Source organism: Balaenoptera musculus, chromosome 1 (assembly GCF_009873245.2).
Source record: "Balaenoptera musculus isolate JJ_BM4_2016_0621 chromosome 1, mBalMus1.pri.v3, whole genome shotgun sequence".
Taxonomy (NCBI): Eukaryota; Metazoa; Chordata; class Mammalia; order Artiodactyla; family Balaenopteridae; genus Balaenoptera; species Balaenoptera musculus.
This window is the reverse complement of record NC_045785.1, coordinates 16,985,469-16,999,561: the sequence shown is the minus strand read 5'-3', so window position 1 is coordinate 16,999,561 and position 14,093 is coordinate 16,985,469. Positions and strand designations below refer to the sequence as shown.

The 14,093-nt window shown below is 39.0% G+C and overlaps 1 protein-coding gene across 3 annotated transcripts in view; it reads right to left on the bottom strand.

The window, feature by feature from the left end:
• CDC42 (cell division cycle 42) overlaps positions 1–14,093 on the bottom strand; it is a 45,531-nt gene that overhangs the window by 13,824 nt on the left and 17,614 nt on the right. For all 3 annotated transcript variants that reach the window (XM_036852199.1, XM_036852181.1, XM_036852188.1), the window contains exons 2-3: positions 5,870–6,024; positions 3,360–3,432 (exon numbers count right to left, since the gene is read on the bottom strand). In XM_036852199.1, coding sequence (XP_036708094.1) covers positions 3,360–3,432; positions 5,870–5,974 — 178 coding nt within the window. In that variant the 5' untranslated portion in view covers positions 5,975–6,024. The remainder of the gene's footprint in view (positions 1–3,359; positions 3,433–5,869; positions 6,025–14,093) is intronic.

Here is a 14,093-nt window from a genome sequence, read left to right as displayed (position 1 = left end):
TAGGAATAACCTATTCTTATTTAATACTCAGTGTCTATAATATTTAAAACAATCACCATGGGAGTTTGCTGGTGGCACAATGGTTAAGAATCCGCCTGCCAATGCAAGGGACATGGGTTTGAGCCCTGGTCCAGGAAGATTCCACATGTTGCGGAGCAACTAAGGCCATGCGCCACAACTACTGAGCCTGCGCTCTAGAGCCCATGAGCCACAACTACTAAGCCCGCGTGCCACAACTACTGAAGCCTGCGTGCCTAGAGCCCATGCTCTGCAATAAGAGAAGCCACTGCAATGAGAAGCCCGCGCACCACGACGAAGAGTAGCCGCCACTCGCCACCAACTAGAGAGAGCCTGCATGCAGCAACGAAGACCCAACGAAGCCAAAAATAAATAAATAAATATATTTTTTAAAAAACTATCACCATGTTAGAGAACAGGATAGATTAGTTTTCTGATTCCAATTTAAACTGTGTAATCGAGTAACTGATCTTGAGGTTTTTTGTTGAAAATGTTAAGAATTTTATTAAAGTTGTAAATAATACTGTTTAAGATAAATTAAAACAAATACAGAAAATCGTGAATTATCAGGTTTATTAAAGTTACATATGTAAAAACTTGGAAATGTTTCACTTGTCAGGTCAAGCAAACTGAATTGCTTAAAACAGAAAAGTAAATACATTAAGTTTATAAATGCAATCTAAAGCGCTAGAAGAAATTTAACAGTTGTAAATGAGGCTGACTGGGATTAAAGTCTGACCAATCCAAGTTAAATAAACCAATAGTAATCAAAGGACCATAGGCCACCTTGAGAACAATCTGTCAAAACTGACTGTTTTAATAAAAGATTTAATAAGTGTGCAACTAAATTTAAAGGCTTACCCACTCCCAAACTAAGACTATACAAAGACCTGTATACAAATGTTCATAGCACCATTATCCATCATAGCTTAAAATTAGAACCCAAACAACCAGCAACTCGTAAATGGATAAAACAAACTGTGCTATATTCATAGACTGGAATACTACTCAACAATAAAAAGAAACAAACTACTGATACACATAACATAGATGAATCTCAAACAATATGCTAAGTGAAAGAAGTAAAACACAAAAGGCTACAGACTGTATGGTTCCACTGATATGAAATTCTAGAAAAGCAAAACCATAGTGACAGAAAGCAGATCTGTGGTTGCCTAGGGCCAGGTCAAGGGAAGGGACTGACTATAAAGGGCAAAAGGAAACTCTTTAGGATGATGTATCTTGATTATGGTGGAGGTTACACAACTATACGGTCAGCAAAAATAATCAAATTGAACACTTAAAATGAGTGAATTCTATTGTATTATACTTCAATAAAGCTAAAAAATTAAACACTGATTAAAACGTAAAGGTTTATAAAAATAAGCTTTGAAATTTGAAAATAAAATTTAAAATTAATTTTCAACCCCAAGTAGCCATAAATTGTCTTCTCTCTGTATATAGATTGCCTCCAAGGGCACACAGAAACACAAAAAAATCCCTCACCTACCATGAAATGTAGGTCATTTATCTCATTTTGTCTATCTTCCAAGTTTCCTCTAATATACCATTACTCATAATTTTTTTTTTTTTTTTTTTTAATTTATGGCTGTGTTGGGTCTTCGTTTCTGTGCGAGGGCTTTCTCTAGTTGTGGCAAGTGGGGGCCACTCTTCATTGCGGTGCGCGGGCCTCTCACTGTTGCGGCCTCTCTTGTTGCGGAGCACAGGCTCCAGACACGCAGGCTCAGTAATTGTGGCTCACGGGCCCAGTTGCTCCGCGGCATGTGGGATCTTCCCAGACCAGGGCTCGAACCCGTGTCCCCTGCATTGGCAGGCAGATTCTCAACCACTGCGCCACCAGGGAAGCCCCACTCATAATTTTTAATTCATAAAAACTTTAAACGCCTAAAACACCATTAGAAAGCCACTGATCTCTGGGGCTTCCCTGGTGGCGTAGTGGTTAAGAATCCGCCTGCCGGGGCTTCCTTGGTGGCGCAGTGGTTGAGAATCTGCCTGCTAATGCAGGGGACACTGGTTCGAGCCCTGGTCTGGGAAGGTCCCACATGCCACGGAGCAACTAGGCCCGTGAGCCACAACTACTGAGCCTGCGCGTCTGGAGCCTGTGCTCCGCAACAAAAGAGGCCGCAATAGTGAGGGGCCCGCGCACCGCGATGAAGAGTGGCCCCCGCTTGCCGCAACTAGAGAAAAGCCCTCGCACAGAAACAAAGACCCAACACAGCCAAAAATAAACAAATAATTAATTAAAAAAAAAAAAAAAGAATCTGCCTGCCAATGCAGGGGACACAGGTTCGAGCCCTGGTCCGGGAAGATCCCACATGCCGCGGAGCAACTAAGTCCGTGCGCCACAACTACTGAGCCCGCATGCCTAGATCCCATGCTCCGCAACCAGAGAAGCCACCGCAATGAGAAGCCTGTGCACTACAACGAAGAGTAGCCTTCACTCGCCGCAACTAGAGAAAGCCCACGCGCAGCAATGAAGATCCAACGCAGCCCAAAATAAAAATAAATAAAAAATAAATAACTTTATTAAAAAAAAAAGAAAGAAAGCCATTGGTCTCTAAACTTAACTGTTTACTATTGTCTCTCCATTTCACCTTCCCAATTGAATCTAGACAGTTCCTTAAAGTGGGCAGTATGATACACTCCATAAGAGCAGTATGTTAGCTGGCAGACAGCAAGAGGGTAACTCATAAAAAGCGAAAAAGTTAGGATTCCTACATACCAAAAGGATACCTTTCTGAATTTTTCCTTTGCCTAACTGATCTGATGACAACAGAAACAACAGAGAAAAGTCAGAAATGAAGATGTGCAGCTACTGTTAAAACAAGGAAAAAACACTGAGAAACTGGGAATACTTAAGGAAGAAAGAAATCTGTTCCTTAAATCTGAAAAGTTGACCACAAATGTCAATACTGTGAGCTAGATATTGGTTTGCCCTCAAAATATTTTCAAATGTAGTGTAAAATAAAAAGCTATAGTATGATAATGTAAGAAGCTATCTGTACATATAATATGCAGACACATATATTAAATAAGTCTTCAAATATCAGAGTGATAGTACAGCCTGTCTAAGGTACTCTGCTCTCATCCTATTTTATCTCCTTCCACACCATCCATCCAGGGTACCCCAAATGCCTATTTGCTATTCCAGGTCTGGGATTGCTTCTTGGTCAAGCATCGACCATCATAATATTCAATCCTGCTATTAACAAAAAGCAAATGGTATGCTAATCTTCTAGTTTCCCAAATGTCCAAAAAAATACAACCACCAAGTGTTACAGTTACAGACCAAAACATTATAAAAGACATCAAGTTTTCACCTGCAGTATCAAAAAGTCCAAGAGTATAAGGCTCTCCACCAATCATAACTGTGACTGCATAGTTGTCAAAAACCTAAAACATAAAAATATGACATTGTTAGTGTGCAAGGGGATGGTCAAAACAGGACAGGACAACTCTTAAGCTAAGACAATGTTTCCTTCCCAAGACTCAACCATCTCTTAGTCCATCTTTCTTATATGACCAACCTTGCCAACTAAGCCCTTGCATGACCTAATAGTTCTTGGAAAAAGTGGCAGGAGATGTATTCTGGGATGTCTGCTCTACCCCAGCAGCTTGGATAAAAACCCACAGAAGGCTCAGAGGTGTCACAGGAGCAGAGTCCCCTGGCTATACAAAATGATCCTATTCAAGTTTGAAACTTTTGAGACAGTAGTTTAAAGTTCACCTCAATTTTCAACCTGATTTCTAAGAAATTATTTCTTCATACACCATTTCCTTTTAATCTAGTATTAAAATCTCCTAGATCCATGATAATCTTTTTCCTTTCAGGGTTGAAGACAGGAGCAGCCTTGTTGCAAACATTCCCATTAGAGAGAAATGTAGGTTCCCTCAAGGTACTCAAGGAAACCGTCTAAGAAACAGCTGGCAGATTATTTGTTGGGACTTCATGAATAAAACTCATGTTATTGGGTACAAACCACATGACCTAAGATATCTTCTTTGAATTGGGTATACTTAAGGATAGTATATAGGTAGGGGTGTGTGTGTGTTTATGTACACTTAAGGATAGTGAAAAGGGTGTACTATTTGTAAATAGACTGTAAAACCCATTAACAAACTCGGTATATACTAATATTGGTTGTACTAAGTTATTTGTGAAAATGGGAGCTAACAGTGCTAAATGAAAAAAGACCCAACACTAATTCATGGACTCCTCTGAATTCATTTACAATTGAAAAGCAAGGCTTTGCAACCAGGAGAAGGATGTTAGATTTTAAGATCAGCTCTGTTTAACACTGATTTTCTGGTTCATGTTTTAGTGGGTTGTTGGGAGCTTGTTTAAACGTAAGCAAGAGTGGACTGGAAGCAAGGGCTTTGGGGGAGGTTGCAGTTCAAGGAAAGTCAGTTCTCGATAACAAGAACAAGGAAGTGTAAAGAATGTGGTTAAGCTCTCAAACCATTCAGGTTATTTTCTTAAGTCATACCTAACCCTTTTCCAGAGATCCACATACAAACACATACATAAAACACCCATAAGCCCTCCTTAAATAGAACGCCTAGACTCAGAAACCATGTTTACAAGAGAACAACTTTAAATGGAGACTGAAACACAAACAATCTGACAGTTGCCCTCACTCAAGATCCACAAAATCGATGTATCTCTAAAAGTCCCCTAAAAGTCCCTTTCAACCTCAGAACTTCTTTCACTTAAGAGTGTCCCCAAATGGGCCAACTCGAAAATACGATTTCGTATTTAAAAATATGATTTCTCCCCCTCAAAGAAACCTAATTTTTCTTCCAATAGCCTGGGCCTACCTCAATCACTTTATCTGCCCTGGGACATTATAGACTTTCAATTACAATTAAACATAATTACCAAGCCTTTAACCTGTCACCCTCTTAAAAATGCTCTCATCTCTGAAGACTAACCTAAAGTAATAATACATTTTCTTCCTTTTTACTTCCAAACAATACTAGTCCCATATTAATCATACATAGGTGCTTCATAACCCACCCCTAAAAGAGCTCACTTCACAGAGGTGGTTATTGCCAGGCCAGGCCAACCCTAGCTCCTCTCTCACCACAGAATAGACAACTATGTCTAATATAATTACACCACTGGATTGGTCAACCAACCTGGGACAAACACTGGATCCCCAAACACATTCACAATGAGTGTTACTCTAAATAACTGTCTCTCTCTCTCTCTCTCTCTCTCACTTCAGTATCTTTGTTATTCCCATTTTCCCTCTACTCTTCCAAGGAGCTGATAAAAAGCATTTGTGGAAGAGAATCCCCAAAGGCTTCTTCTGTTGATGTTCTCATAAGAAAAACAGGTCTTCTGCGCCTCTAAAAACCAGTCTGGAGCTCCATTACTGCTAGGACAACAGCTCCATAAGCTTTCCTTCTATTCCCTAAGGAGAATAAGTGGAGACACATACTACTTTCCCTGAAGTTACAAGACCCCCAAAATCATCCCAGAAGACTTCCAAGCACTGATTAATCATTGGCCAAGATATCAAAAAAAAATCACCTCATTCCAAAATGTAGGGCATACTTCTCCAAACTGAGACCACCACTCTTTAGAATCTTGTCTATTGGAGTTTTGCCTCCCAGCACTTCTTGCAAACCCTTGTATCACCCCTTCTGACTTTCCACTGATTTTTCAGCTGTTTAATTTTAAAGTGTATATAATTTACCCATGAGAAGTCAAGATCTTTAAAAACAGGAAACAAAGGCAGACAACAGAAAAATTTCAGTACACAGAGAAAGTTTTCAAAAGGATATCAAATTATATTTCACTAATAGATGGAAGCTTTGTACTTACAGTCGGTACATACTCAGATGGAAATTTGTTTGTTGTGTAGGATATCAGGAGACATGTTTTACCAACGGCACCATCGCCCACAACAACACACTTAATTGTCTGCATTGCTGAAACAGTTTTGTATCCACTTTAAATATTTCAAATTTGATGATGACCTACAAAAGGATTAAAGATATTTCTGTTAATTATTTGTACTTATACATGTGTTTTTTTCCTTCAATTAGCAACAGGCTCTCTCATTCAGAGCAATAACAGAACCAGCAACCCAACTACTAGGGCTAAAAGAACCTAAAAAGAGAAATAGTGACTTGCAAATAAGAGTCAATTTTCTAAGTTTCTGATCCTTAGTTGTTTTCGACTTAAGTATTTTTTAAAAAATCAAAAGTAGCATAAAGAGCAGCATGTTTCTTTTTATAATGAAAGAGAAGAGGCTATTTCAAAATGAATCCCACATAGTGTGTCAAGTGTTACTTTGTGCAACATTTCCTTCAGTTGTACGTGCCCACACATGTGTGTGTACAGGTATATGTGTACTAGACTGCAATACAAAGACCACTGCTTCAAAGAATGGTCCATTTACCCAACCTTAGAGCTATAGTTACTCAGGCTATAACCAATAAGCAGCAGAGCACCACCACCTCCCGTCTGTAATAGATGAGCAACATGAGGGACTGGACGAAGATCAGGGTGATCCCTGGTCTCAGCAGCTCTTTCAGCACCAAGTTGCCTAGTTACTAATTCAATATTCATGGCATGAAGAGGTCAAAACCTAGATTTTTATAATGAAAAAGTCAGATCACTCTAAAGCATCCTAACTTACAAACAGATATAATTACTTTAGCTTCTCTTACTGTAGTCCTCCATTCTAAGAAGCTACTGATTACAAATGCACCAAGGATTTATTACATTTCATCCATTCTGAATGCTTGTTTTTACACTTAAACATTTCTAAAATCAGAACATATCTTTACCGAAGGTTCCTTACCCTTGTTACCAGCCATTTTCCCCCCACATTTTGACATCTACGAAAGTGGGATATATGACATCTCAGAGTCAATGAAAAATTATAACAGTTTTTCTGGAAGAATAAAGAAGAAACACCACACCCTCTATACCTATATTTTAAGATAAAATCCTTTTTTCAATTATAATTCTGAAGGGATTACAATTTCTTGTTAGCTAAAGCTGCCACCTTATTAAACATAAAAATGTCACAGAACCATCTAACTGTGGATTGGATGCCAGGTCTATATGCTCGTACAGTAACCTTCACAACTCTTAATCATGACTTATAAAAGTCTGTTAACATCTCTGTATTGGGGCTTCCCTGGTGGAACAGTGGTTAAGAATCCGCCTGCCAATGCAGGGGACACGGGTTCGAGCCCTGGCCCGGGAAGATCCCACATGCAGCGAAGCAACTAAGGCCGTGCGCTACAACTATTGAGCCTGCGCTCTAGAGCCCACGAGCCACAACTACTGAGCCCGTGTGCCACAACTACTGAAGCCCTGCGCGCCTAGAGCCCATACTCTGCAACAAGAGAAGCCACCACAATAAGAAGCCTGCGCACCGCAACGAAGAGTAGCCCCCGCTCACCACAACTAGAGAAAGCCCACGCGCAGCAACAAAGACCCAATGCAGCCAAAAATAAATTAATTAATTTCAAAAAAAAAAAGAAAAGAAAAAAAAAGCTCTGTATATACAAGTGAGTAACCTACAGGAAATATACATTCTCCTGTTCCTCATCAAAACCATCTTGACTACATTTTCCCTGTAATGCATTAGAGGAGCACTCATACTAGGTTAAGGATCTTGATCCCTAAACTAAATCAAATTACCTATCAAAATAATCACACTAAACCAAGTACTAAATTAATTCTAGAGAATTATTCTAGAAGAATGTCTTTTACTTAATAATAAAAGAAGAGAAAATAGGAATAGCTGTCTTCTCATGGTTCCTCAGTCCACCTCTGAAAAACAGGATAACATTCTGCTAAAAAACAAGGTCTTCTGTAAAATTTCTTTCCAATTCAGAGTGAAGAAAAGAAAGGTAAGCAGAGAGAGTTCTGATCATCCTACATAATATTTTCCAGGTGCCTAAAAATCAGTTTCAAGTTCAGTTCCTGTATCTTCTATTTCTCATGACCATTATTATGGGGCAATTTTTTTTACATAGAGTTTAATCATCAACACTGGACAGAAAGTAAGGTTTGATCACTGTGGCAGACACTGCTAGTGGTCTGCCAATTCTTCCTCTCTTCTTTACTAACAGAATTTTACTGAAGCATATGGCTCTTAGTAAAGACTACATTTCCTAAATTCTTTTGCAGCTAGATGTGACCAAGCTCTGGCAAATGGGAATGGAAGCGATGGATGCAATTTTCAAGACTAGCCTTAAAAACAAGGGTAATAGTTTCTCCTATCCCTGCCTTTAGGCTGGAATGCAGACATGATAATGGAAGCTGAAGCAGTCACACTGAACCAGAAGACAGAAATTACATGCTAAGGATGAGTAACACAATAGGAAGGGCCAGCCCTGTATTGCCTTCCAAGACTTTTACATGAGAAAGAAACTTCTCTTTCATTAAGCCCCTATTATTTTGGACTTCCCTGTTACAGCAGCAGAACTGAATCCTAATTACTATATTTCACGGATGCTAAGAAGACAACAATTTTTAAAATACATCCTAAATTTAGAGGTGTTAAATGTAAGAGAAGAAGTCTCAGAATCAATAAAATTATAATAATATTTGGATTTATCAAGTAACTTTACAGTAAACTTGACCACTTTTGAGACTTTGTCTTAAAAACACCTAAGATAAATGCTATTATTAAATTTTAACCGTGGTTAAATAATCAATTGTCATCCCTAAATATGAAGATCCTTATCTTCAGTCTACCTATGGTATTCACTTTTAAGACTTGTAACCCATACTACGTAGCAAATACAAAATCATCAAGCCATTTATAAACTTGAAACTTCTAGTGAAGGAAGAGCTACCATTTCCTGAAAGTTTCATTAAAATTCTCTAGGAAATAAGAAGAAATTGAAAACAAAAAGTTTCCATGATTAAAGACATGAATATGACTGCCACATGGTTAAGTCACAAACTACCACAAGCTGTATTGAATTTGTTACAATATTGTTCTGTTTTATGTTTTGGTTTTTTGGCCGTGAGGCATGTGGGATCTTAGCTCCCCGATCAGGGATCGAACCTGCACCCCTTGCATTGGAAGGCGAAGTCTTAACCACTGGACCGCCAAGGAAGTCCCAAAATACCTCTGCATTCTTAAGAGCAAAAACACTACGACTAAATGCCAAACTTTCTGAGGAAGATCTTTAAGCTTTTCCAATGAAAGATAATGGGTGACTAGAACTCTTGTGAGAGAAATGTGGTCCGCAAACAGTTCGGCAAGATCACTAACATTACTACTTTGAGAACTTTTAGAAGTCTGGATCTTTTCTGAGCAGGAGAAACAGCCCCCAAGCCAATCAGGCCCTTCTTGCATGTCCTGCTTAGTAAAGCTGGGAAGAATTTCCGAACTACATAAACTAAATACATAACAATAATAATTTTCCTAACTCTGAAGTCAGGAAAACCCTGGGTTTTAACCTCTGCTCAGCATTTACTAGCGACCTAGGCAAGTTTCTTAATCGCTTTTTGCCTCAATTTTCTCATCTGTAAAACAGAACTAATTATAATTTACACCAACACCTTGCAAAGTTATAAAGATTAAGTAATATAAAAGGACCTGGCTCCTAGCACATACTCAATATACATGAATTCCTCTACCAACTGTGCCAGTTAAGTCAATCCCACCATACCTATTTTCGTCCAGAGGATCAAAACTTGCACTGCACTTTCTTCTCTCTTTGGTGGACTATTATCTAATCAAAACTTCTCACACTTTGCACAAAGCAGGTGCACCAAAAACATAGGCTAAAATGAACTGAATATATTTGCTGCTATTTAGCTAATGACACAAAAAACAAGAAATCCACCCAAATATTTCTTCTTCACTTGAAGACTCCCGTATTATTTTTTCCTGTATTTCCTGCATTTCCCTGTATTTACAGAGCAGTCCCTAAAACCAAGCCACTTAACAGGTGTTAACAATATAATTTAGGTATTGGAATAGACCCTATCACTATCTTTAAACACCAAATTAAATGCTTTTTTAGTTATTAATTATCACTGCCTACATGCAAACTAATGAAAATCTGACAGTTGTTAACCTAAAACAATAAAACAGCCAGTTATTTTACCTTCTCCCTATTGGAGATACAAAAGTACTTCTCGGGTCTACAAACTGAAGTCTAGTGGTAGGGTGTGAGAGCTCCCCCTTCTGGTCACCTGACTCCATCTTAAATGAGGTTTCTGTTTATTAATGTCCACATTGTTATTGATAATATCTTTTATAATCTCTTTTTCCTGTTAGGCTTGAATTCAGCCTCTAGATCAACAATTCCAAAACTATCACTTCAGACAACCAGAGTCAGAATTGCCTGAAATGAGTTTGTTAACAATTCAGATTCCTGGGCCCTCACCCCAAATCTAATAGATCAGAGCGCAACACTTCCTATGAAATTCTAATGCACAGTGAAGTTTGAGAAGCACTGCCGTATATGATAACAAGACAAAAAATACCAGTAACAAAAGAATCTAAACTAAGATAGACACTACTGGCATTTAGATCACCTAGAAGTGAGTTTCTTAAAAGTAGAATCCGAATTATCACTGTGAATTATCTGTATCAACCAGGCACTTTACATATTTAGTAATGAAAAACTCATGTTGTATACTGAGAGATCACGAACCAAGATACTTCAGAGGTGCTTTAAAACTGGTTCAACCCTAGTGTTCTCAAATGATAGTGCCAGTGGCAATACTTATATAGCATTTACTATATGCCACATACTGTTCTAAACATATTACACATATTCATACATTTCGTCCTCTCAACTCTGAGATATGTACTATACTGTCCCCATTTCACAGGTAAGAAAAGTAGGGCTCAACGAAGTTAAGTAACTAGACCAAGATTACTGAGCCCGTAAATGGCAGAACTGGAATTTAAACCCAAACAGTCTGTCAAGGCTCTGCTCCAAAATTCTATACTATACTACTTTCTCCTAAGAAGTGACATTAATCAAAACAAATATGATCACTACAAATGGAGTGGCAAGTATATACCTATGACAGTTGCCAGACTGGGAAGAGGAAGGCAGAGGAAGAAGCAAGAAACAGGGGTTAAGTTCATTTCCTATTTCTTCACCCTGCAGACAACCACTCAATCTTATTGGGGAGAAGGGAAGCAAGAAGAGAGAATTTGTAAGATAGAGTTCACTCTTCCCCTTTCTATCTATATACCCACAAATCTTCCATTTCTTATGCTTCCTCACCTGACAGTTCAGCAATCTATCAGAAACTGGTTGTGGATCCCCAGTTAAGAGCACTGGTTCAGGAGTCAGACTGGCTCTACCACTCTAGCTATGTGACCTTAGGCAAGCTATATAACTGCTCAGTTTTCCCTTAGCTCAAAAATGAAAATAGTAATACTTTTCTCATAGGGTAAGTTGATTGAATAAGATAATATATGTAAGGAATTCAAAACAGTGCCTGGCCTCTGGTAAACGCTTAGTAAATGTTTGCACCTACTCTTAAATGAGTAAAGGCACTTTTATAGTACTCATTGTCTTTACTACAAATGTAGTCAAATTTAGAGCTATCACTACAAAGGCGGTCATTTCAGAGTCAAGTTCCAATTTAATTAGGATTATTCTGCAAAGCATTTGACATGTATTATTAATAATTTCATGTACTGAAATGTCACCAGATGACCCACAGATGGGGAGGGAGTAGGGGGCCAGGGGAGAGACTTTGTTCTTGCAATATATACAATGCCAGCTTCAACAACATGGAGGAAACTAAGCCAGACATGTTTGTAAATCCTTATGTTAACTTCCTATTTAAACAACGTCAAATCACTATAACAGCAAAGAGTCTATGTAGTACCAATGTACCATTCTGCTATCCAGAGTGGCTAGAAAAGTTATTCTGCACCAATAACTAAGACTATTTCTCTTTAATAATGAAGTTCATTTGTACCAGAACTTGGAATTGGTTGGTGTTGAGCAACTTAAGGCATAAAAAATGATTCTGCCAATCATAAGGAAGATAAATTGTGAAATAAGGTGGATCTTCTACATTCCCTCCCAATACCTATCACTCCTCCTGACAGCCACACCAAAACCGTTATCTCCTACATTCTTAAATGCTTTGGAGGTCCAAATTACCCTTTGAGAATCTCAAAACTAAAGCCCCTTTAGTTTTCTGGGGTTCTTGAGCTCTGGATTTAAAGAGGCTATGGAACGCTCTCTTTAGTATCATTATTATTATTGGCTGGATGCCAACTAAACTCCACCAAACAATGCAATCCCTGAGGAAAACGATTTGTATGCAGGGAAGGGAAAACACTCCCAGCTACAGATGCCCTATCTTCCCATGCCCCATAGTTTATTCTAGGCACAAGGCACAAAGAGCATATGAAAAGATTTGGGGGTTAGGTATTTGCTAATGAGCTTGTTTTGCAAAAAATGTATATTCTCAATCAGACTATTATATCCCTTATAAAAAGGTGTCAAATATTAACAGTAAACAGTGTGAATAAAAGCCCCATCCAATTTTTGGTATTCACTGTGGTGAAAATAAGTGTTTGGTCTTTGTCCAGGATTCCTGTCACAGAGCTCCTAAAACCCTTGGAATTTCCCCTAAATGGCAGCAGAACCTTTTGTCATTCATAATGAGTCCCTTCCTAATAATGACTTAGGATGGGGCCTCTGATTAGCCCTGGGATGGGACTGCTCACCAGAAAGACCAAGTGATAAGAGGATTAGAACTTTCAGCCCTACCTGCCAACCTCAGGAAGAGAGGACGGGGGGTGGGGGACCACTGGAGATTGAGCTCTGTGAAAACTGGTGAACAAGAAGATTTAAAGAGTTTCCAAGTTAGTCAACACATCGTGCTGGAGAGTGCCTGCCTGGGGAGGACACGTACCCCATACCCCAAATCTGCCATCAGCCAGGCAGAAGGGTGGATAGCCTGGGTACCCCATCTGCAGCTGGTGCCTGAAGTGGAGGCAGTTTTGTGGGGATGAGCCCTTAAGCTGTGGGGTCTACACTAACTCTGAGAGTTAGTGTTACAATGGAATTGACAGAAGTGATGTCAGAAAAAGACACTACATTCACACTAACACAAAATACACTCAAAGTAATGCTCTTTTCATTTGAAACACATTTCCCCCTGAAGTAACCCATTTTCATACTTAGGATACAGGAAAGAGACATGCAGAATCAAGAGAGTAACAACCCTGAATAACAAGCCTTCCTTACCTATCCAATGAAACAGCTAGTCTGGTTAAAGGATTAAACAGAATAAATAAAATCGGCACCACATGTCTCTCCTATCAAATCCAGTCACTTTAGAGAATATGGTTTATATAACCTTTTGCTGTCCTACCCAAAAATTCTATTACACCTCCACCATAGTTACCTTTCTCCCCCAAAAGAAGCAATACACTGTAAGAAAAATGTCTTTAAACCTTGAAATAAACATTTAGCTTCAAATAAATTTATGGGGCTTCCCTGGTGGCGCAGTGGTTGAGAATCTGCCTGCCAATGCAGGAGACACGGGTTCGAGCCCTGGTCTGGGAAGATCCCACATGCCGCGGAGCAACTGAGCCTGTGAGCCACAACTACTGAGCCTGCGCGTCTGGAGACTGTGCTCAGCAACAGGAGAGGCCGCGACAGTGAGAGGCCCGCGCACCGCGATGAAGAGTGGCCCCAGCTCATCGCAACTAGAGAAAGCCCTCGCACAGAAACGAAGACCCAATACAGCCAAAAATAAATATGAATAAATAAATAAATTTAAAAAAAAATTTATGAGAACCAAAATTTAAGAGTTCACCCAATATTACTTAAAAAAACAAAATAAAGAATAAGATTTTTTTTTCAGAATTGGAATATTCCTTAATGAACTAACTAAATCCTATCATTTTGCAGATATTCTGGCCTAAATGCAAAGGACTTGTCCCTATGCCAGTTAATACTCATGTACCCTGACATTCTTTCCCAACTCTTCAGAACTCAGGCAAATACAGAACAAGCCACTTAAAGACAGTTCTTTTTGAACTTCATGATTTGTTTTCAGAGTCCTCAGTAAATAG